This window comes from Anabrus simplex, chromosome 1 (genome assembly GCF_040414725.1).
Source record: "Anabrus simplex isolate iqAnaSimp1 chromosome 1, ASM4041472v1, whole genome shotgun sequence".
In the NCBI taxonomy this organism is placed as follows: Eukaryota; Metazoa; Arthropoda; class Insecta; order Orthoptera; family Tettigoniidae; genus Anabrus; species Anabrus simplex.
The window spans coordinates 1,541,439,489-1,541,464,451 of record NC_090265.1 but is presented as its reverse complement, the minus strand read 5'-3'; the positions used below and the strand labels follow the sequence as shown (position 1 = coordinate 1,541,464,451).

The following is a 24,963-nucleotide window of genomic DNA, read 5'->3' as shown; positions in this document are numbered from 1 at the left end:
ATGCGGCTCTTGAGTCAGTCTTGTGCGGCTCTTAACACCAACCTTAGAGTTAAATTAAATCATATAATTAATGGAATCTAACGACATCTCGCGGCTGGTGTCAGTCAATAGCAGTGATGTGCGGCTTAACGTTATTAGCGCTGTAGGTCAGTGGTAAGACATGGGAGGTGAAGATAGTTCCGGCGCCTTCCATTTGATAGTGCTTTGAGCGGGAGTGTGTGTCAGTGAGCCAGTGTCGTGAGGTGAAGCAGTCGCGTTCACGTATAGGCAGTCGTGTGCTGTGCTGAAGAAATCAATGGCAGATTTAATGATTTGAGATCATTCCTGGAAAATCCTTTTTCTGTTGATGTTGTGAGCGATGGCAGTCCTGTTTCATCACCAATAACAAAGGATACAGCAGCTGTAGAGTTGGAGCTACAAGAACTGCAAGGGATTAAAAGGACTCAAACGAAGTGGCATTTCTACCATAGAATTTTGGAAGAATGTTCCAGAAGAAAAATATGCACTAACAAAACAGTGTGCCAATAGACTAATCTCAATCTTTGGGACTACTTATGTGTGTGAATCACTGTACTCAACGATTAAATTCATTAAATCTACATATCGATCTAAATGAACTCATGAACATTTAAGTGAAATTGTGCGAACTGCGCTTACCAACTATCAGCCAGATTTCAAAAAACTAACAGCAAAAATGAACACTCAGAAAAAGCAATTCTCAAAAGTAAAATCTCATTCCTTGATGTGTACCTGAAAAATAATGTTATGTGTAGTGTAGAAAATAAATGTTCCTTCATTTGTTATAAAATGAAAAACATGTCTTCATTTTACAAACCATTTTCAAAACATGCTCCCAATTTTTTGTCTCCTAAATTTGCGGCTCCCAGAAGTAACGTTAGTGGCCACCCCTGATATATACTAAGCATTATTGCCAATTAGCCCAACCATAAAAATTTAAGATATAAGGGCAATGTAATTTATTTCAATTTTATTCTTTTTCAGATCAAATGTGAGAAAAATACCAGATAGATTAACTTATAAATACTGCGATGCATCTGATACGAGTACAGAAATCTACATCAACGCAGCCTTTCTACTAGTCCACTTTGTGCAGCGACCAACAACCATTTTCTTCAGAACTATGCACAGCAATGTTGGGAGCTAATATGCCACTGCATAAACCGGAGCATCTTCAAATTTCAACAAGCTACCAAGAGCAATCAACAAGTTGGAGAAGAGTGGCATGCCCCTGGTGGATTCATTTAGGATTGTGGAAGAAGTCAGGGGAAGTTTTGTCCGAACCTCTGAGAAGGCAGCCGCTGTCGGCGAAATAAAACCCGATGAAGTGACTTCAGTGAAGTTTTATGTGATGTTGAGAGATATTTCTCTCAGTACAAAAACATTATGCATGAAAGGAGTACAAGGTTGTTACCGGAAAACATTGAAACATTGCTTGTAAATTCCTTTTATAGTAATTGAGTGTGTTATTAAATTATAAGTAATTTTTTCATGCCTATTTTGTTGCCTATCTTACACGTTAGTGCCTATTTAAATGCCTACTTTGGCTAACTTAAGAGCCTATATGCCTGCCTATTTTAACTTTTTTAGTGCCTATAATTCTCGTCTCCAGTAATAACAAACAATCCCTTGACACTCTGTATGATTTATCGACCTCAGTTGAACAAGAGAATGAGGTTAGGTAATGGTGGGGATCTTGGTAAGTATGGGTGATTTCTGCTTTGATATTAACGTTATTGCCATTTTAAATAATAATCAAGACCACACTATACAAATGGGTCCAGAAAAATGTAGAAATGCAATTCTTGCATGGTAGCATAATGCACTGTTTTCTGAACAGATGATGGTCATGTGAATAGCGCGAAAATCTTGGCGCGCATTTTCCAGCAGATGACAGTGCAGCAATGAATGAAGTAAGATTGTCGTTTGAGCAACGCAAGGCCATATTGAAGTGGTATTGGAAGTACGAAAACATGGAGATACAACGGCAACAGTGTATGTACGGAACTCATCCAACAACAAGTACAACAATTTATTGTATTTGGGGTAAATATAAAGCCGAGAGTACTGTTCAGGACATGCATAAGAAAAGGTCTGGCTGACCAAAAACATCAACAAGTCCAGCTTCCAGCACTGCTGTGTTGCAACATTTTACTAGGTCACCTCAAAAATCTGTGAATCAGAGTGCACGTGAAAGCGGGGTAAGCCGATCAACCGTATGATGAATTCTGAAGGCTGCAAAGTGGAAAGTGTGCATTACAAGATCACTACACGCTATAAAAGCTAGTTGCTTTCACGTTGCACAGACACACACGGGTCTTATGGAGACGATGGGACAAGAAAGAGTTAGGAGTGGGAAGGAAGCAGCCGTAGCCTTAATTAACGTACAGCCCCCAGCATTTGCCTGGTGTGAAAATGGGAAACCATGGAAAACCAATTTCAGGGCTGCTGAGAGTGCGGTTCGAACCTATTATCTCCCGAATACTGGATACTGGCCGCACTTAAGCGACTGCAGCTATCGAGCTTGGTACACGCTATAAAAGAGGACGACCCGGATCAAAGGATGAAGTACTGCGAGTGGTTTGAAGGCATGCTTTGCAAGGATGAACGGTTTGCAGGGATGGTTATCTGGTCTGACAAGGTGCAATTCACACTGAACGGTACTGTAAACCACCACAAGTGCTTGTACTGGGCACCTGAAAATCCTCACGTTCACATGGACAAACATGTTAATTTACCCGGTGTTGATGCGAGGTGTGATCTGTCATCGTGCTGTTTGATTGGACCATTCTTCTTTGAAGGTACTGTAACTGGTGCAAACATCGATTGTATCTGTCATCTGAGAGGTGTTTGGAAATGAAAGATTTTATCGACAACAAGGTAGCGCTCCGCCTCACTACCACAGAGATGCCAGAGCCTACTTGGATGAAAATCTACCTGGACGATGGATAGGTCGAAGAGGAGCTGTTGAGTACCCACCACGGTCTCCAGACCTTACACTTCTTGACTTCTACCTATGGGGGACGTTGAAAAATTAAGTTTATCGACAATAAACTGAACAAGCTACAGGAAACTATCGAGGCGCCCTGTACAGCTATCACACCGGTAACACTGACAGCCATAGTTCGGTGAGCAGTTCAGCGACATCGACGATGTTTGGTTGCTAATGGGGGTCACTTTGAACACACAAAATAACCTTCCCCCCTACAAGAACTGCAACTGTATGTCATTTTGTTCCACTGATACTGACTATGAAAGTGTGTCTACATTTTTTTGGATCCCTCTGGGTAAATAGAAGAAAAAATAATTTTAATTACGAACGTTTCAGCATAGAGAAAACCTATCATAAATAAAGTATTACCGGCATAAAAATAACTCAAATGTAAATTACATGAATCAAAATAGAATCTCTTTTGCTATTAAATTTATTATTTTAACAGAGCTGTTATTGTAAAGTGAAATATAATGTATTCTGGAGGAATTTATTTTCGTATGTTGACAGCATACGAAACTCCTAGGCATGTGCATAAGCACAGAAAGTACAATAAGGATGTCTTGTAAATTATGGGTTGTTCCTTGTATCATATTTTTAGATAGGTAGATAAATAATGTTTAATAATCCTTTAACATGACAGATTAACCTATTAGTGTATAGCACGCAAAAAATCGGACATCGTAAAAAAAAAAATTGTGAGAGATTGATGCATGGTTCAAGCCCGCAATACTTTCTTGTGCTTCAGAAAGGCCTTAGCTAACAAGAGCCAAGAATACATCATTCTTTATCCTTACCATTTATTGTTGAATCACACTTATTGGGAGCATGGCGGCAAGATAGTACAGAGTTTTGTTCAACAGTCAAAATTTTTTATTTATGAATCAGCAAATATTTCCAATAATTGTAAACTTTGGTATGGACCATAATGTTGACACTCCTATGAATCTGCTGACACACAAAGATGTCAATTATGTCTTATTATTGACGTGACAGAGGCTTGTAAATATAGCTGTCCTGAAAATCGGATGCTATGCACAGGGAGTCCTACTGTCTCAGACACTTGCATACTCTTACTAGTTTGATGGTGAGTGAAATATTGGAAGTTTTGGAGGAAAAACTGACATTTGGAGGGGAGCAGCACATCAAACCTGGTGATGGATGTGAAAAAGTTGATAATGACAGATTAGTACAAAGGTAAGCTAAATTACTTAGTAAAACCTACAGATGAGTATGAGGGTTATCTAAATTACTTGGTAAAACCTACAGATGAGTATGAGGGTAATCTAAATTATTTGGTAAAACCTACAGATGAGTACAAGGGTAATCTAAATTACTTGGTAAAACCTACAGATGAATATGAGGGCAATCTAAATTATATGGTAAAACCTACAGATGAGTACAAGGGTAATCTAAATTACTTAGTAAAACCTACAGATGAGTATGAGGGTGATCTAAATTACTTGGTAAAACCTACAGATGAGTATGAGGGTGATCTAAATTACTTTGGTAAAACCTATAGATGAGTATGAGGGTAATCTAAATTATTTGGTAAAACCTATAGATGAGTACAAGGCTAATCTAAATTACTTGGTAAAACCCACAGATGAGTATGAGGGTGATCTAAATTACTTGGTAAAACCTACAGATGAGTATGGGGGTGAAATTACTTGGTAAAACCTACAGATGAGTATGAGGGTGATCTAAATTACTTGGTAAAACCTACAGATGAGTATGAGGGTGATCTAAATTACTTGGTAAAACCTATAGATGAGTATGACGGTAATCTAAATTATTTGGTAAAACATACAGATGAGTACAAGGGTATCTAAATTACTTGGTAAAACCTACAGATGAGTGTGAGGGTGATCTAAATTACTTGGTAAAACCTATAGATGAGTATGAGGGCAATCTAAATTATTTGGTAAAACCTACAGATGAATACAAGGGTAATCTAAATTACTTGGTAAAACCTACAGATGAGTATAGAGATGAGTATGAGGGTAATCTAAATTACTTGGTCAAAACCTACAGATGAGTAAATGTGAAGGGCGAGTTGCTTGAAAAAAGAACGAAAAAGGGAAGGCTAAATGGAACTGAAAAAACCAGAAAACCGTGCAAAAGGAATCTGTCATACGAAAATAGTCATACAGAAGATCGGAACAGTTCCCCTGTTTCCGATACCCCTGATAGAAAATTCAAAAGCATTAGTAGGTCAAATTGTAAGACAAAAGCAGCAACTCCAAAGTGGACAAGATCACAATCTACATCTCATTTGGCGACTGACTGTTTTCCTGTCTTCCCGCCTCCTCCACAATCAGATGATGTGCGAAATAGTGAAATTCCGCTAGACTTCTTTCTCCGCCAGTGGCTATAGGATACCTTTCCACCTTTCCAAGTGTATACAGCAATGTAAAATGAAAGGCTGAAATAATTTGGACTTGCAGGAAGTGAAGTCCTACCCCTCACTGATGCAGGTGGAACTGAATCAAACATGGGGCATACAATATTCTTTGACAACTATTTTACGTTCCTGAAATTGGTAAGACATCTAGCTTCAAAGGGAATAAGTGCAACAGGGACATTTCTAGAAAACCAGACAGAGAAGTGCCCCTTTCAAAGTAAGGCAGACGGGGAAAAGAAGAAAGGGATTATACGATTGCAGGAGTTTTGGTGGTGCGTTGCTAGTGCACTGTAATGACAACCGTGTTGTCACTGCTGTACGAACTACAAACAGATAGAGATGTAAATCAAGGTGGTAAAGCGTTAAAAAGTATGCAAAGTGTCTGTATTGCAATGAAAGCTGTTGAAGTTCTACAGTGGCATCCGAAGAGGGGATCAGCTTGACCAGTTTGGACTTCACCTGAAATGCTTCTGTGGATATCATAATCAGTAAATACATAACCGTAAATAGCATATACAATATTGTGATAAGTCTTTAGTGGAAATTGTAGATCTACTTTACAGCGTAAATTGGATATGATAATGAAACTCTCTAACACTACCTAGCTTGCAACATTATTGTACAATATAATGCTGAGTAACTAGTGTTGTACTGACCTGAGTGCATAGCGTCCGATATATCGGATGGCCTGTGTAAATAAAACTATCACTTGTATGAACTTTCTGATTGCTGGAACGTGTTTCTGGAATTATTAAGAGTGGAAATGTATATAAATTGAAATAAAACACAGCAAATTAACTTTATACACTAATGGGTTAATACATTTAAAAAATTGTACAATTTGATGTTGTGGACGACAGTTTTCAACTTCGCTATTTACATTTCACAATTTACAAGTTTCTTAGAACAGTATTAAGATACACTGCCTGACAAAAGAAGTTACGAACCCACGAGTGGTTGAAAAGTGAATGTAACTACATGCTGAAAGACCATGTGCCTTTATTGAACTGATTACAATATGGGATGAAAGAGACAAGGCCGTTGGCAGTTACACGTGGAATGTTGGTGCCAGGTCAGTATGGTGTCGCACCCCCATCGCTCCTGGCCTCAATGTGTGCCCTTATGCAGTTCAGAATGGTGTGAAACAGCCTTTAGATCCTCTCCTGAGACAAGTTCGTCCACAGTTGTTGCAGCTATCTCTCCAGATCCCGCAGGTTGGTACTGAGATAGAGTCCCTTTCCAATGTCATCCCACACGGATCCAATGATGGGGAGATCCGGGGATACTGCTGGCCACAGGAGGGCCTCAACATGCTCTAGGCAGTCTACAGACACATGTGCTGTGTGTGGACATGCATTATCTTGTTGGAACACTGTCACAGGGTGTTGTGCCATAAGGAGTAGGACGTGCGGACGTATCACTGTGCCGTCAAAGTCTGCTGAAGCACTACTAGAGGTGACTTGAACGCATATCCTTTGGCTCCCCATACCATGATGCCAGGGATTATGCCTGTGTGTCTTTCCACAATATGGGCAGGATCTGCCCTCGACACCGCCAAACCTGCAAATGATGGTCATTGGAGGTTATGGAGAAGCCAGCCGTCCTCTGTCCATGCCTCCCGGGCAAGGCACCACTTCAAACGCAGGCGTTAGTATTCTGGTATTAATGGCAACCAACGCAGGACTCCAATCCGGCGGATTCGAGTCGCCGAGACACTGTGCGGGAACTCAGAGGATGTTGAAGAGTCTCCAGTACATGCTCGCGGATGGCGGGTGCCGAAGTTACGGGATCCTGCAATGCTTAGTGCACCATACGACGGTCTTCCCTCGGGGTGGTGTTTCTTGGTCGACCCAAACCTGCATGACATGATTAGGTGCCCTCATGTACCCATCGAGTCCAACATCGGGCCATTGTGACATCTGAATGGCCCACAAGCCTCGCAATTGCACAATACAACCAACCAGCCTCGTGCAGTCCCACAATGTGGCCTCTGTCAAATGCTGTCAATTGGTGAATAGGCTGTCTAACACGTCTGCGAGACCTTGCGGGTGCTTCGTACTGTACGTGGTCCTCTCTGCACGTCTTGCTTAACTGTCTGACTCACAGCAGTTGACTGGTAACCCATTTATCAACAACAGGATGGTGCCATCGCAAATTGCTTCAGCCACACATAGGACGTACTGAATCATACGACAGGGATTCTCGGTATTTCATCAACAAGCTGTCAACCATAACCCTTCAACCTAATGCACTTTTGATGAGTTTCGATGTGGAGCCCTTGTTCACTAAAGTGCCAATTGACTCGGTCATGTGTCTCATTGAACACCTGTTCCCTAGAGGTGACCTGAACGCATATCCTTTGGCTCCCCATACCATGATGCCAGGGATTATGCCTGTTATGCTATTTTACCAATGCATGACCTCCAGCTATTTCTTGTGGGGTGGGAATTTTTACGAACAGATGGACAGAGTGGCTATGGGAAGTCAACCTTTGCCCATAGTGGCTAATTTCTTTATGGAGCATTTTGAGGAGGATGCTATTGCTTCGGCGCCCGTCAAACCTATGATATGGTAGAGGTATGTTGATGATACATTTGTGGTCTGGACAGAAGGTCCTGAGAAACTTCATCTATTTCTAAACCACCTAAATCAGCAACATCCTTCAATAAAATTCACTATGGAGATGGATGTAGATGTTGATTCCCATAGGGAACCTAAAATATTTGTCCTGAATGAGTAAATTTATAATACCAATATAACGGTCCGTTATTGGACATTATAAATTTTCCAGCTAACTCATTCTTGGTTGCCTGCGTTTCGCCCTCGTGTGCCAAGTTAGGCTCGTCAGTTGGGACTTAGCACACCACCCAAGACGCAAGGCTAGTGCATACCGTGGAGGCCACTGCATAGGCTATTTGAAGCCACCAGCAGTGCCAATGCACTATTTTTGAAAATGAGACATAGTTCTCATAGGAAAGGCCTAGGAATTGGAAGGAAGCGGCCGTGGCCTTAATTAAGGTACAGCCCCGGCATTTGCCTGGTGTGAAAATGGGAAACCATGAAAAACCATCTTCAGGGCTGCCGACAGTGGGGCTCGAACCCACTATCTCCCGATTACTGGATACTCTTCCCAGACACATACGTCTGGCAAGTCTTCTCATACAAAGGTGAGGGGAGAAGACTTCTTCGGCACGGGCTGGATAATCTCCTTCCAGCCCTCCTTCAACTTTATAGGAAGGGGAGTTACGGAATGGAATAACTTACGAAGGGAGATGTTCAATAAATTTCCAATTTCTTTGTAATCATTTAAGCAAAGGCTAGGGAAACAACAGACAGGGAATCTGTCATCTGGGTGACTGCCCTAAATGCAGATCAGTAGTGATTCATGACTGAATGAGGAGAAGGGGAAGCCCTAATGCTCCCCTACACGGTTAGAGAAGAAAACTTCTCCACCGAGACTGGGGGTTCTGGGATCACCAAAGAAATCTGGCAAATCATCTGCCAGCTCTCCTCCAAAAAGTTTGGGAATGGTGGGTACTTTCTGGGGAGCCTAGTTCTCCCAGGAAGAAGGCCCACCGCTCCCAATCAGTGAGATCACAGTCCGTGGAGTGCTCAGTCACCGCGTCTCCCTCTTCTGAGGAAACCATCGAGACTGAACCACCCATTATCGTGGACAGTGATGACAATACCGACAAGGATGGCAGAAACTGGCAGGTAGTGATCTCAACAAAGGGCAAGCAATTGTCCTAATTTTGTTGCGCTACCTATCCACACAATAGCACTATTTATCACTGTCATCTAGTTGAGTTACATCAATATCCTTCTCTGCAGCCTCAATAGCCTGTCTACAGGAGTCTTGTTTGAGACCTGGACACGACACTACCATGAGAGGATATAGTCTTTACTTTAAAGACAGAGTAGCTGTGGAAGGCGTTTGTACCCTAGTCTGCTCTGACATCTTCAGTGACGAAGTGCCACTACCTACCTTTTATGGATCGGTCGAAACTGGCTAAGAACTCCCAGGAGCTGAATCCGGGCCTCTAAGACTAATGAACAAAGTGTAAAAGGCATGTCCCCAAAACAGAGGGACAATAACACAGACCAGAGGTCAATTTAAATGAATTAAGTTTATTAACATAAAAGCAAAGGGAAACGGTCTGAAGATAAGCATTAAAAAAATTAATGGGGATATAGGGAGTCAAATAGGCTACGTGGAGTTACAACAGAAACAGAAGTAATCGCAACTGCTAGAAACAAAAAATCAACCCAAGAAGGCCTAATTTCATCTTGAATTACTATCATTATATGGGGGCATTAATACAAATAACATGATGGTGTACTTTTATTTACATGAATGTAGGCATTTGAATTTCTGGAAAAAGAGTAGCCTTTAATTTCAAGAATAGTCGTATTTGTTCTATTTAGAAAGCTGTGTAACGGGAAGAAAGTGACCAGGCTCCACTTCTATTCCAGTATAATTGAATCTCTGAATGTTGAATGGTTTGAGAACAGACAAAAAATTAACATGATTATTCCTGTGTATGGCATAAAACTTTTGCCTGGTAAATTAGAAAGACAGTGCATTGTATGTGGCTCTCTGTAACAAAGGAAGAGTTTGAGAACTGTGCGTGCCAAGAGTAATAAAGAAAGGCCTGCATACTACACTCATGTAGATAAAAAACAGAACACCTTGAAAGACTAGAGATACGAAGTTTATATTCACAGGACATGTTCGTTAGTATGTTCTGCAGAAATGATTAGCATTTCAGTCACCTAGGTTCAGCATGTGTCCTGTTGCCTAGTAGGCATTGGGTCCTCCATGGGCACTGATAACTTGTTCCATGCATGATGGCATCGACGTGCATAAGGCATGAATGGCATCCTGGGGTATAGCCACCCATACTGCATTCACCTGGTTCCACAGGTCATCTTTGGTGGTTGCCATTGGGTGACAGCGCCGCACCCGTCGTTTCACTATATCCCACACATTTTCGACTGGTGACACGTCCGGTGATCAGGTGGGCCAGGGCAACAGTCTGACATCCTATGACGACAAGAAGGCATGTGTTCATGCAGCAACATGTGGTCGCACATTGTCCCGCTGAAATATGGCATGGGGTGTCGTGCAGAAAGAGTATGGCTACGGGTCGCAGGATGTCATTCACGTAGGTCAAACTGGTCACAGTGCCCTGGACACGCACCAACTGTGATTTATGGTTGTACCCAAAAGCACCCCACACCATAAGGCCTTGAGTTGGTGCTGTATGTCTTGTGCGAATACAAACTATGTGATGCCTCTCCCCCTGTCAGGGGTGAACCAATATCCGACCATCATTTTCAAACAAACAGAACCTGGATTCATCTGAAAATACTATCTGCTACCATTCCTGTTCCCAGTGATGTTGTTCCATACAACATTGCAGTCTAGCATGTTTATGTACATTAGTCAAAGGTACGCGGAGAAGTGGACGACGGCCGGTAACCCAGACCGTAATAAACAGCAACGGACTGTCACTCTGTATTACACAGTTCCACTGTTGCGCCAGAGCCGAGGAGGACGCAGGTCTGTCCTGCAATGGTATTTGGATGAGGTGTCGATCTTCTAGGGGGTTTGTCTGGATGGTGCAAACAGACCCATATTGTCGTGTTCTACAGCCTTCTATGAACCATTCTGTGCACACCCATTGCACTGCCGACACTATTCGTCTCACACGAGCAGCAATTTCCCATATGGATGCATCACGTTCTCTCATGCCAATAATGTACCCTCTTTCAAACTCATTTGACAGTACGGTTCTTGCATACGTCTGTGAGGCATCCTGTACGTCTGCTCAAGTCACACTGATCCATTACCTTCGGTTTATAGCGACAACGAGAGTCGCAGGCAGATTTTACCAATCGGTGGTGGTGCACAGAGATATCGATGTGGACCTTGAACCTGAGGGCCGACATGGTTCAAATGCTAATCATTTCTTCAGAACATACTAATGCACATGTCCTGTGAATATGAACTTCCTACCTCAAGCCTTTCTGATTTTTATGAACATGAGTGTATATGTGCAGCACTTAAGTGCCCTAAATGAACAAAATAAAGTTAAACCTATTTCAACAAAATAAAGTTAAACCTATTTCAACAAAATACTCTGATGTTCTTAAAGTTGTGTTAGGCATAAATACACTGCCTGACAAAAAATGTTGAAGCACCCAGAAGAAATGTTTGGATGTCACACGTACACTCCATTAGCGGGTATGTAAATGATAAGAGATGCAATTCTCTGCAACAGGTTAGTTTATTCTATGTAGTCGACATATAGAAAATTTCTTGTGGGTATTTGCCATGCATCGATAGATATATGTGAATCTTGAAGTGCACATCTATTTCCACTAAAAACGGTGTGGCACTTTACAGTAGTAGAGTGGAGGCAGAGCCCCGGCTTCTTCCAGCTGATGGTGAACAGTCGATCCTGGCTCCACGAGGGTTAAAGAATGAGTAAAAAGTTCAGAAAGAGAATTTTGAGCATTAGCAATGAAAAACTGAAAACTGCCAACAACTGCATATTCTTGGGTAATTTTGTTTGCCTTCCTCTCTCTCTTTCTCTCTACACATGACTTGATTTGACACCCTTGTTTGTTCATTCCCAATTCTGATGTTATCCTTTTGGGATCCATTTAGCTCCTTTTGTGCTTGTATAGAGGTATTGAGTTAGAAAATGCAATCTTGGAAGTATTTTCCAAGATCCTAATGGATAGGCTCACCTAGCTAACTAATGAAATTATCCCCGATCAACAATATGGGTTTGGGAAAGGCAGGTCAACTTTACACGCGATACAGAACTTACTGGAAGACATCGGAGAAGCTCTGAGACATAAAAGAGGCAAATACCGTGTCATCCTTATAGACTACATAAAGGTTTTCGACCTGCTAGATCAACAGATTCTTACTGAATGGACAAATGTTAGGTGAAGGAAATTATCTGACAAACATCTTACAGGATAGTACAGTCACTCTAAGAGACAATCTTCAATCTTCACAACCTAACATCCAGACGAGGGGTGTTCTACAGGATGACCCAATTAGTCTGTTCTTATTTAACCTCATTACTGCACACATCGTGGAAATACTGAAGGGATTTGAAGGGCAAATCTCTCTACATACCTGTACAGATGTCATGGCCCTTGGCTCTTCCAATTTAGAAGACTTACAGAAATGCTGGGATTTATTGGTATCCTGGGCAAAAGGAAACAAATTCCAGCTAAACATGGACAAAACGGTTCACATGATATTCAGGAGGAGTGGCAGAGTTGCCGCCACAGATCAACTGTCCTATGAACAAGGCATCCTAAAATTGTTAATGTTTTCAACTATCTTGGTGTAACCTTGCAGACCTCCCGAAGCTCCTTCATGAAACATATAATAATGAGGGTGACAGCAGCAGTAATAACAATAAGCTACATCAAACTGCTACAAAGACTATCAACTGACATGGCTATGAAGATCATCTTTAATCACATCGCTACTTATGAGATACAACTCATCTGGCCCCATCTCACCAAGAAGAACCTTAAAGAAATTGAAAAAAACAAAGGTAACTTTTCTGAAGATGTTGGGCCAATTGCAGAAACAGTATTTAGACAATGTTTACGGTTAAACAATGTCAAAGTATGGCTGCCGCATTGCAAAGACATTATTTTATCACTTAGACACTGTCTAAAACTGATGTTCAACCGGCCATGTTTAAACACTGCCAAGAACACTGTTTAACCTCAAATTTTAGGAATGAATCGCAATCAGAGATTTTGTAGCATGAAACATATGACACAAGAGACAGTCCAGTAACTGCCAACTTGACTACAATTCTTGGCAACCAATATATTTTATTATATTTGGGACAATTTCCCCGGAATTATAGGTCACTTCGATTACACCCATTTCAGAATAATGTGCCCCGATTGTCAGAGAGCTGTCACATATATCAACTGGGAGGGATTCAGTCACTACATTTACTGCAAAATAAGCACACATAATAGGGGCACTAAAAAGCAGGTTGTGTGTGGATTCCTTTTTGCGGACAATCATCACGCTAATTCAAGTTTTTGGCAACTATGAGATAGGAATATGCAAGGACTGGGAAGGAAGAGCTGTAGCCATAAAAACAGCCCCAGTATTTGTCTGATGTAAAAATGGGGAAACTACAGAAAATAATCTTCAGGGCTGCTGATGGTGCGTTTCGAACGTATGATCTCTCTAGAATGCATCACACTCATGGTTAGCCGTATCCGAGTAATTTGTAGGAAGATGACAGCTGACTAACGTTTGGCGCACGCACGGACAAATTTCATTGGTTGCGACATTCAAAAAGTTGCATGGAAGATACTTCTATTTCCACTTTCGAACCAATATTGAAACTTTAAACACCGTCTAGCTAAACACAGGCTGAACATTGCTTATGCAAAGGAAGATCGTGCTTGACTTTGACGTTGTTTAGGTAGACGTTGTCTAAGGCTTAAAAACAGTCATCGTTTCTGCAATCAGCCCATTGTATTAATAACGATATGCCCCATCCAGACTAACTTATGAATTAGCCAGAGAATCCTTTTCTATAGAGGATACAAGACTACAGATGTGCCTACCATCCACAGCCGCCTACCAAGACCTGCTAACAGAGCTACAAGCTAACAAGAAAGAAATATGGTCTGAATTCTATGCAACTGAAGCCATGACATCTTCAGACTAAAAAGTGCCCGACTATAATCTTCGACATTTGGTACTCGATTCTTAGTGCACGGATTCCACTTTCAAGTGAGTAAAACCAAAGCCTTACAGTCCACCTGTGAACTACATGGACAGAAATTGAACGATATCACGTTGAGTGGTGTAGTAGGATACAGGGGTCTCGTAAGTCTTATGTGGTGAATAACCTTTTCATTTTTACTACAATCATTTTGTTTTTGTTTTTTCAATTTTTATTAATGGTTATTAGCAGCAATAAATCTATTATTATTATTATTATTATTATTATTATTATTATTATTATAACCACTATCATCTTTCTTCCATTTTCCTGTATTTATATGGCTTTCTTCTCATTGTACACTTCCCGTGTCAAGATTGAAGATCTGTCAAGATAGCCCCTCAATGAGTGTTGTTGCCTGCTCTCCTGATGAACGTGGAAAGCAGAAACCTGCTTGTTGGGGATCTGAGAAGAAATGGATGTACAAAAACTGGGATTGAAGAGAAGAGAGTCTATATATCTGAAGACTGCAATGTATGAAGATGTGGAGATTGTCCCCTTGCTCTTTTGTCTTTTTGTTTGTCCTTGTCTCCTCCTTCTGTGCTCGCTCTTCCCATACAACACTGCCATTTTGTTTGTCCTATTATGTGTTCCAATCCAGACCAATCGCTTTCTCACTGACCCCAAATATAAAATAATCCAACTTTTCCACACTGTCCAACATAGTACTGCTATCACCCTACAGAATGCTAGAGACCTAAAAGCCGCTTTGTGGCCCTAACAACGATGTTATCTGTTTTACATTTCTTTTTTTTTTTTTTTTTTTTTTTGAAACCAGAGTATCGAAGTTTCCGTTTGGCTCCTGCATAACAAGAAATAATTTAGGGAACAAAGAACCATCCATACTGATTGTTTTCTTTGTGATATAAGAATGTGTGAGTGAACTAACCGATTGGGCTATTGTGTGTATGCGTTTCTCACCCACAAAAGATAATTCCTTTTTGACCCCATTTCGCATGGAGAAATCGCTCTCGAGTTGCCTCTAGCCTTATTCTTTTCTTTTTCGTCCTGAATATGCAAACGGGGTACAAATTTAGTAATGTATATAATTTGATTTGTTTCCTCCAACAATACCAAAACACAAGAAACTATTTCTATTATTATTTCTCCCTTTTTCTTAGATATGCAGTTTTGATCTCTTCCATTAGCATCTACTGGTATAGCCTTGACATCTGATACACAGCAACCAGAAAGATGGAGACAGCACTTCATAGAAATACTCAATAATCTCAGTGACAAAACAAGAACTGAAAAAAGTGAAACCATGTTGGAGGACCCAGATATCTTGGTAGAACCATCAACATGACAACAGAATGCACAAACAGACAAATGAAGAGTGGCAAAGCACTCAGTGAAGGTAACAATGTCCCAGAAGCCCTAAAGGCAGATCCAGATCTAACAGCAGAAATCATAGGGCCACTTCTAACACTAATATGGAACAAAGAATACCTTCCTGAGGAATGGAAGGAGGAAGTCCTCATTGAGACACCAAAAAAAAAAAAAAAGTGACCTCTCAGATTGTAATACGGTATGTGGAAAGGAATAACGCTGCTTTCATGAGGGGGAAAAGTGATGCCAAAAGTCATACGGAAAAGAATAAGCAATGCTGTTTATAGGAGAGACTGCCAAGAACAAGCAGCTTTCAGGTCTATTGTAGATCAGATTACACAATAAAGATAATTACTGAACAATTTGCTGACAAGGGAAGTAACAGGTAAGAAAGGTTGAAACCCATCTTGAAATCTTGACATAATCATTGTACTATAAGGGGACATCGTGCGGAAAATCAGCCTCCAGATGTAACTGCACGTCTCCAAAATCATGGGGCAAATCTCTCAAATAGATCAATGAGAAGTAGCACGAGTACTGTGCATGTTAGTTGGAGTGGACAACCCTGTTGGCCCAGATACACAAGGCCAGTGATAAACAGAGCCCCATGTGCTAGTCAACTGTGAGGTGTTTCACTGCGTAACATAATGATGGTCGTTTTAAAGAAAGCAAGATGTGAAAATAAGTTCCTTGGAGGATGACATTTTAAATCCTATTAACATTAACATCCTATTAACAGAGTTTGTAATGTTATTTCTGCGAAAAGGGGTATTCATTTTCTGGAGAAATTAGCTCAAAAGAAAAAGAAATGGGATAATATCTGATTGATATGATGAAAAATAATCACAGAGGAGTGCAGCGTATTGAAGAGGTTTATCTTGATGTACACAGTGATGACAGTGAAAGCGACTACAGTGATTCCATTTCTCAAAACCTTTTGCCAATCACAAGCGAAGTTCAGGGTCCAACTTCAAAACTAGAATATGACTCCCCGGAATCTAGTAATGCAACAAGTTTGTCACCATGCAAATTGTCCAGTTCTGCTTATGTTCCTAGTCCCATAAACAGTGAGCAAGGAAACATCAGTATGGAGTACAAGAGGAGGGAAAAGAATTCTGGCTTAACGAAGGTGGTAAAAAGCGATCATCACTTTCACATGTCCGCAAATACTTTACTTTAGTGAAGTCAGAGTGAAATCTTTACTTGTGAAAGAAACAGTTGGAAAATGCGGGTATGTTGGCAAGTTTGATTGAACATCAAAAAAAAAAAATATGTATGAAAAACTCTATTCTCATTTCCTTCCAGGGGGCAAGAAGGGGAAGGTGAAATGTGGTGAAGATTTAAGCCTATGGCCATTGGAAATTGCTAAATTTGTATCCCGTTTGCATATTCAGGACGAAAAACAAAAGAATAAGGCTAGAGGCAACTCGAGAGCGATTTCTCCATGCGAAATGTGGTCAAAAAGGAATTATCTTTTGTAGGTGAGAAACGCATACACACAATAGCCCAATCGCTTAGTTCACTCACACATTCTTATATCACAAAGAAAACAATCAGTATGGATGGCTCTTTGTTCCCTAAATTATTTCTTGTTATGCAGGAGCCAGACGGAAACTTCGATACTCTGGTTTCAAAAAAAAAAAAAAAAAAAAATGTAAAACAGATAACATCGTTGTTAGGGCCACAAAGCAGCTTTTAGGTCTCTAGCATTCTGTAGGGCGATAGCAGTGCTATGTTGGACAGTGTGGAAAAGTTGGATTAATTATATTTGGGGTCAGTGAGAAAGCGATTGGTCTGGATTGGTCAAGTCCGGCTAGTGACAAAACCACTGGTTTGGGTTGGTTAGGTCCGGTTAGTGACAAAACCATTGGACTGTGACCAAGCAAATGGGGTCTGGGGGCGTAAGCCCCAGGTTAGGGCCGTGAAGCGGCTTTTAGGTCTCTAGCATTCTGTAGGGTTTTAAGAGCGCATTTTATTTTACCTAAGGCGACAGGCGAATCCCTATTTAAGATCTTCTTCCCCTTTAGACATGAGGTACATGAATTCCTTAAGGTTGCCGCAGCCGTGTATCCACCACTGCATTAAAGATAAGTTTCACATGAAATTATTGCTGTTTTGTATTTCATATTTTTCCTTTACATGGTGTTTTCATTTGTGCTTTTATTCAGCCGGGATTGGTAACGCAATCTAATTATCACTGTTGATGGCAATGACATCACATTCTTTTCACGTTGGCCAATAGGATTACAAGTAGCTACTAAAGCAATGGACAATGGCAGGTGCTGCTCTTCTTTAGGTTAGGCCTATAAAAGTAAATGTACTCCTGGAGGTGGGATGGTGGGTTCCTAGACATCGCAATTAACACATCTCTCCTCTACAAGCAATTTCAAGTAAGAATTGCATGATTTCCACTTCCTTATAATGTTACAAACTTTGGGTTGCACATTGTCACAGAATACAGTAAATGATTTCATCCAAGTGTATTCATCACGGACTGGATGCAAATAACAAGACATGGACAAATTCCTGCAGACATTCGAGAGAGAAATAAAGAATGTAAAAATGGCTGTCATGGAAAACTTTAATGCAATGGTGGGATGTGGCAGAAAATGAATGGAAGAAGTCACTGGACCTTTGGATACGGAAAGCAGAATGAAGAGGGAGAAAGTTTGCTGGATTTTTGTGTGAGAAATGGGTTAAATTTAGGAGATACATGGTTCAGGAAGAAGAATAGTAGAAAGATTACAAGATATAGATGGAGAAACAGAAGGACAAAGTAACTGACTACTTCTTAGCGGAAAGAGCAAATCGAAGACAGTTGTTAAATTGTTAGTTATTAGATGTAACAGCATTGGTAGAAGTAGCCTTTGATGGAGATGATGCTTTATGTCGCACGATGGGACAGGAAAGGCCTAGGAGTGGGAAGGAAGAGGCCATGGCCTTAATTAAGGTACAGCCCCAGCATTTGCCTGGTGCGGAAATGGGAAACCATCTTCAGGGCTGCCGACAATGGGATTCAAACCCATTATCTCTCGGATTCATCAAGATTCAAGACTGAACATAATCATCCACTATATCTACATCAAGATTTTAATTGCATGTATAAGTATGGAAGTTGAATAGGACATTTTCAAGAGGGAATTTGCAAATTGTGCAGAGAGCATTGTGGCAGAATACCTGAAAGCGTGTAAGAGACCCCATGATGGAAGGAGAGGATAAAGGAAACAGTGAAAAATAAGGAGCATGGTAAGTATGCAGCAACAATAAATCAGAAGAAATTATCAGGAAATGAAAATATTTTTGCTAGTTGTTTTACGTCGCACCAACACAGATAGGTCTTATGGTGACAATGGGACAGGAAAGGCCTAGGAATGGGAAGGAAGCGGCCATGGCCTTAATTAAGGTACAGCCCCAGCATTTGCCTGGTGTGAAAATGGGAAACCATGGAAAACCATCTTCAGGGCTGCCGACAGTGGGGTTCGAACCCACTATCTCCCGGATGCGAGCTCACAGCCGCGCGCTCCTAACCGCACGGCCAACTCACCGGTGGGAAATGAAAAGAAGATGCAAAAAAAAAAGTAATAATTGAAGACAAGGCTCAAAAAGACTTGCAAGAAGGAAGAGGAAACAAAGATTCTACATAAAGCAGGTGAAAGGGGGGGGGGGGGGGAAGGAGGGATAATAACACAACCAGAGGAGGTACGGAAAAGACGAAAGGATTACTATGATGAATTTGTGAATGTGAGAAGGGGTGAAGACACACTCGGTTGGTTAAAGATTAAGCCAATGCGATATTTACACATTGCTACACTCATTTTCCAACTTTAAATGAAGCAACCCCAGAGTACCTCACCTCAGATCTTCGCTACCTCTCCTCCAACCATCAGCATTACACTCGATCTAACTCCCCTCTTACTATACCCATAAATCGTACATCAGCATATAACCATTCATTCCAGGTATCTGGTACCATGCTATGGAATTCTCTACCATTGAGAGTTAGGAACCACATGACATTAGCCTCTTTTAGAAGATCTTACCAGGATATCCTCCTACATGCACAGCCAGGTTGTATGAATGCATGGGTGAATGTGAGAATGAAGGAGATAGTACTTAACTACAGCATTTACATAAACTCATAAGTTACTTGTATTAAGATGCACTAAGTCACGTGAACTTTATTTCCTACCTAACTCTAGAACCAGTGGTGTATATTATAACTTACTTGCTGGTTTTTAAATATCATTAGAATCATCATTATTACCCATTGTCATCTAGTTACACACAAAATGTTATCACATATCACTTTTTTTCACAGCAGATTGTTTGTTAATAGCTGCTCTCCCACATCATCATCGTTGTCTTAATCATCATCATCTTATTAATTACTAAGGAAAACAATTTAACCTTTAGCATAGAGGCAGTTTTTGCACGTTCGATCCTGACTCTGTTCAGTGGTACAGTATTTGAAGGTGCTCAAATATGTCAGCCCCATGTCAATAGATTTATTGGCACGTAAAAGAACTCCTGCAGGACTAAATTCTGGCACCTCAGCGTCTCCGAAAACCATACAAGAAAGTAGTTAGTGAGACGTAAAGCCAGTAACATTATTATTAGAAGATAGTTAAGTGTAAGAGGGGACCAAGTGCCTGAACTTTGCCACTTATAAAGGTATAAATAAATAACATACAAGATGACAGACGTGAAGTGTGAAGAGACAGAATCTGAGAGTGAAATTATACAATGGAAGAGGTGGAAACTGCTGTCAAATGGAAGTGGGAAAAAAAGTGGGACTGGGTAAATTGTGTGTGGAAATGATAAAAGTGGCAGGACCCATTGGTCTACAATGTATCAGGCTAATTAGTTTGTAAAGAAAAAACGGAACCTAAAGACTGGAGTAAAGAAGTGAAAGATGATATGTTACATGGAATGACATCAATAGACGAATATGTTTGAGTGATGTCTTTAAAAGTAGGAAAGATCACAATATGAAGATATAGCTGGAATTCAAGAGGACAAATTGGGGCAAATTTTCATTTATAGGCAAGGGAGTTAGGGATTGGAATAACTTACCAACGGAGATGTTCAATAAATTTCCAATTTCTTTACGATCATTTAGGAAAAGGCTAGGAAAACAACAGATAGGTAATTCGCCACCTGGGCAGATGAGTAGTGATTGATACACAATTACAGGAGAATTATACTCATATCTCAGATAACACAAATATTTGAAAGGGTACTTGAAAAGAGAATGAGAAGGAAGGTTGGAGGACAATTACAAGAAGAGCAATACGGCTTTCGAAATGGAAGATCGACATTAAACCCTATCTTCAGTATGAGCCAGTTAATGAAAAAACATTGGGAATGTGTAAGAAGTATGGTGATGGTGTTCCTTGATTTAAAAAAGGGCCTCATCCCCCCCCCCCCCAATGCAGCAGCATTGTACTTTCAAAAAGACTGCCTCTTTGCATATCCACAAATTGCATGTGCCTGGGCACAGTTTTATACTTGTCCAGTGGATTAATTGAGTGTTAGAGTTGTTATTTTTATCATTAATGATTCAACAAGATTCTTTTTTTCTTTCTTTTTTTTAATTTGCTTTACGTTGCACCAACACAGTGGCGATGGGACAGGAAAGGCCTAGGAGAGGGAAGGAAGAAGCCATGGCCTCAATTAAGGTAAAGCCTGGTGTGAAAATGGGAAACCACGGAAAATCATCATCAGGGCTGCCGACAATGGGATTCGAACCCACTATCTCCCGGATTCATCAAGAAAATAATCATACACTATAGGCCTATATACATCAAGATTTTAATCAAATGTATATCATTTTTGACTCAGTGTATAAAACCTTTGAAAGTTTTCATGTTCTTACTTGACTTTATAATTGGACATTTTAAGTTATATATAACACTGTTATATCTCTCTCTCAGATTTTATCTCGGAAAAAAAAAAACTGCTGAAGGTATAACTGATTGAAACTAGTCCAAAACATTTTTCTTTTAAATTAATGACAAGCAACAATATCAACATATTGATTAGGTGGAAAATAAAATCCTTTCTAAATAAATAAAGTCATATCTATCAATAAGGGCCTCAAAATTGAAGTTTATTGCTTATACTGCAGAGCACAGACTAACATCATTAAGGAAAATGTCCCATGCACTATACAATAAATGGGTTCCCAATACACATACATCTAGATGTCCTATCAGCTTCTGCAACTTCCTCTAGGGCAAGGTATTTTTTGTGGTAGCCCTATGATGGGTGATGGACATTAAAATAACCCAAAATGAGGAAGAGGGTGGGGAGTAGATCAGTAACATAAAAGGTTCAATTGGATACATTACGAACTGTAGTCATTAACAGGCAAGGAAACACAAACCACTACTGCTTCCAGCTTGACTTAGCTGAATATACCTAGTTGGTGTTATCCCCCTCCTTTCTCAGTAAATTCTGAAATCTTTTAACACTGTAAGATGATCTGGTCAGAAATGTATTTTTTGCACACAGACTAAGTTATACCCACCACAACCATTTCTGTTCCACTGTAACAGTGCCATAATGTGGACTCTCCCTGACTTTTACTAGGATTTCTGTACCAGGCTGTCTACTGACCCCCACAATGTCAATCTCCATTAAAGGACAGAGACGATCCCTCTACCTCCATTACCTCATCAATGAACAAGGTATCTGAAGATGAAAGGACGGCCATATATACCCGGGATGCATTTTGGTGGGCAGAATCTCCTGCCAGCAGAGTTTTGCCTATCTTTGCGAGGATGGAAACTACTTCCCCTGTTGCACCAGTTCAGCAGTCCTCGCTTGAGCAGGCTTCATTTATTGGTTGGAAGTAGGACTACCCTCATTTTGGGGCAGAATTCTTAGCAAGCTTAGAAGCAACTCCTGCTTCGGACATATCTTTTCCGAACAGTTAGGCTACACTAGTAGGTACTTGAAGTATATTTACAGTGTACAGATGTCGTTCACAAGATTTATGTGCTTCATTGACTTTGAAAGTATCAGGCTAAACACTAACAGATGAAATTTAAACATACAGTTTAGGACCTTAATTCCTGGACCTCTCCTTCAGGTACATAGAGAATGAAGACTGGAGCAGTCGGTGCACTTTTTGGAGGTGGGAAGACTTCCACGTCATGATGTTTTTCTAGGAATGTCCAGGCAGTGAAGTATTATGTGCCAGAATCTATGACAGTTGTACCAGTGCACTGGAGGTATACGGACACACATTTCATTAGTACTTTGTAACTTTCAATTTCTCAGGGAGAACTAATTGCTTGAAGGAGATGCCAGTGGTAATGTCAATACTGTTAAATCTTAAGTATAACCTGTCAGACATTAAAGAGCATCTCTTACACCAAGATGGTTTACATATTGTTTAAATGTTCTCCAATTTTGCAGAACATCTGTGAGTGAAATATTTAACAAGGATAATTTTAAGACATGGCTCATTGCCAGTACCGTAAGCATATGGTTCGGTAGTCAGCACATCTGACCTTTATATTCCACATGAAGTCAGTCATAGCTTTGATGATTCCATTACTCAATAGCCATCACGATATTCAACACTCTCTCATCAACCAAGAATTCAACCAAATGTTTTTAACTAGGGTCGAAACAGTGTAAATGGATGATTTAGAATATTATACATAGCATAACATATACACGGCATATAGGCCTACTGAAGAACCTTACTAGCTAATGATACCATCATTCACATTGCAGTGATCTCCCTCCCTCTAAACCCTCACCCCCACCCAGCCACAAAGTGCACCCACCCCTTTCCTTCATTATTTTAAGAAACAAAATAAAGAGGTTGTATCAAGATGGTGCATTTGTAAGGGGTTAATACAGCTGCACCAAACTGAAATGGAACAGCCAATACTGAACATATAATTCTATTAGAAGGCACACTCCACATTCTACATTAAACTAGAAAAACAAGACATTAAGGAACTAGGGACCATAGGGATCTTACCCGGGCCATTTGTGGTTTCTGGTTGACGTCCTTCATATCAATACAGCCTGGATCTAATAAGTTTAACAAGTTACACAACAAAACTCCATCCCTCAAAGTGTAAGCCAAATCTGCAACTGAGGCATCAGGCCAATTTGCTTTATGATCAGGCCTCAACACTTCACATCTTATTAACCATTCTGCACACTCTTTCCAGGGTTCACTGTTGCTCGCCATTTTATTCAGATAAATACGAATATATATGGTTTAAAACATCTTTATATTTTCATCCATAGCAACGAATGATAATCCGTTCTACAACTAGATAACTATGCAACTGCTACGCGAAGAACACAAGATGACAGAACTACATAGTACATAACAACCGTAATAACAACCCATGGAATAAATCCATTGCTCGCAAATGGTAGGTTGGGCAACATAATACACTTTCAGCCCATCAGAGAAAATTAAGGTATGATGTATTATATATACTCCGAGCAGACTCAACTCACACGAGTGGAGCCAACACCTCCTAGATAATTATAGATATTATAGATATTATCTAGGAGGTGTTGGTAGAGCCGGCAATGGCACAATTCAAGGTTCTTAAACACTACTAAAAATTGGGCCCAACGCGAGACAAGCTGCTATTGGTTAACGAAATCACGTCCAGTACGAGCAAAGCAAAGCCCAGAGCGCGCAAATCAGTAAGAATCTCATATCAGCAAACATTACAGTTTCTCGGAACTAATTGCAGACCAGACATAAAGATTACTGCTGTTATAGGATTGAAAAAGAGTACAGCATAGTAACTTTTCATTATTTCCATTACGAATAAGGCGTAAATGTAACGTGACGGCACACTGACCAACGATTGAAATTTGTTAACATTTCCAGGTTCCTCTATTTAGTTTGAGGAAGGTTACGCGCTTTCGAATCTGTAAACATAAATATTTAGAGATATGAAATCTTTGTCATATTAAATCTTTACAGCAGAAATTCCGTTATGGAACTACCGTATGTTAACATACGATATACTGACTCACTTCCGCAGGTATCGAGTTTAAAGCTTAACACATATTATAACAGCAACAGAAGTAAGTTCATATATGAAACCATGCATAGATAGTCCTGGAAAACCTACAACCTGTTTTCCAGTCTTTGACCGGGTCAGAGATGTAATGAATGAACCATATATAGGCTATTATTACAATGGGGCCGCCACTCACAAAGTGATTTATTGATGACTGATAAATGCTATGAAATGATAATGGAGAGTGTTGCTGGAATGAAAGATGACAGGGAAAACCGGAGTACCCGGAGAAAAACCTGTCCCGCATCCGCTTTGACAAGCACAAATCTCACATGGAGTGACCGCGATTTGGACCACGGTATCCAGTGGTGAGAAGCCGACGCGCTGCCGTCTGAGCCACGGAGGCTCCGCATA

The 24,963-nt window shown here is 40.4% G+C and overlaps 1 protein-coding gene across 3 annotated transcripts in view; it reads right to left on the bottom strand.

Annotated features, from left to right (window-relative positions):
* The window catches only part of Vav (Vav guanine nucleotide exchange factor), a 632,485-nt gene extending 608,591 nt beyond the window's left edge, over nucleotides 1–23,894 (bottom strand). For all 3 annotated transcript variants that reach the window (XR_010858641.2, XM_067138057.2, XM_067138058.2), the window contains exon 1: nucleotides 23,535–23,894. Coding sequence is in view for 2 of the 3 variants with exons in the window: in XM_067138057.2 (XP_066994158.1) it covers nucleotides 23,535–23,750 (216 nt within the window). In the remaining variant the exon portion in view is untranslated. The remainder of the gene's footprint in view (nucleotides 1–23,534) is intronic.
* Between the last annotated feature and the right edge of the window lie 1,069 nt (nucleotides 23,895–24,963).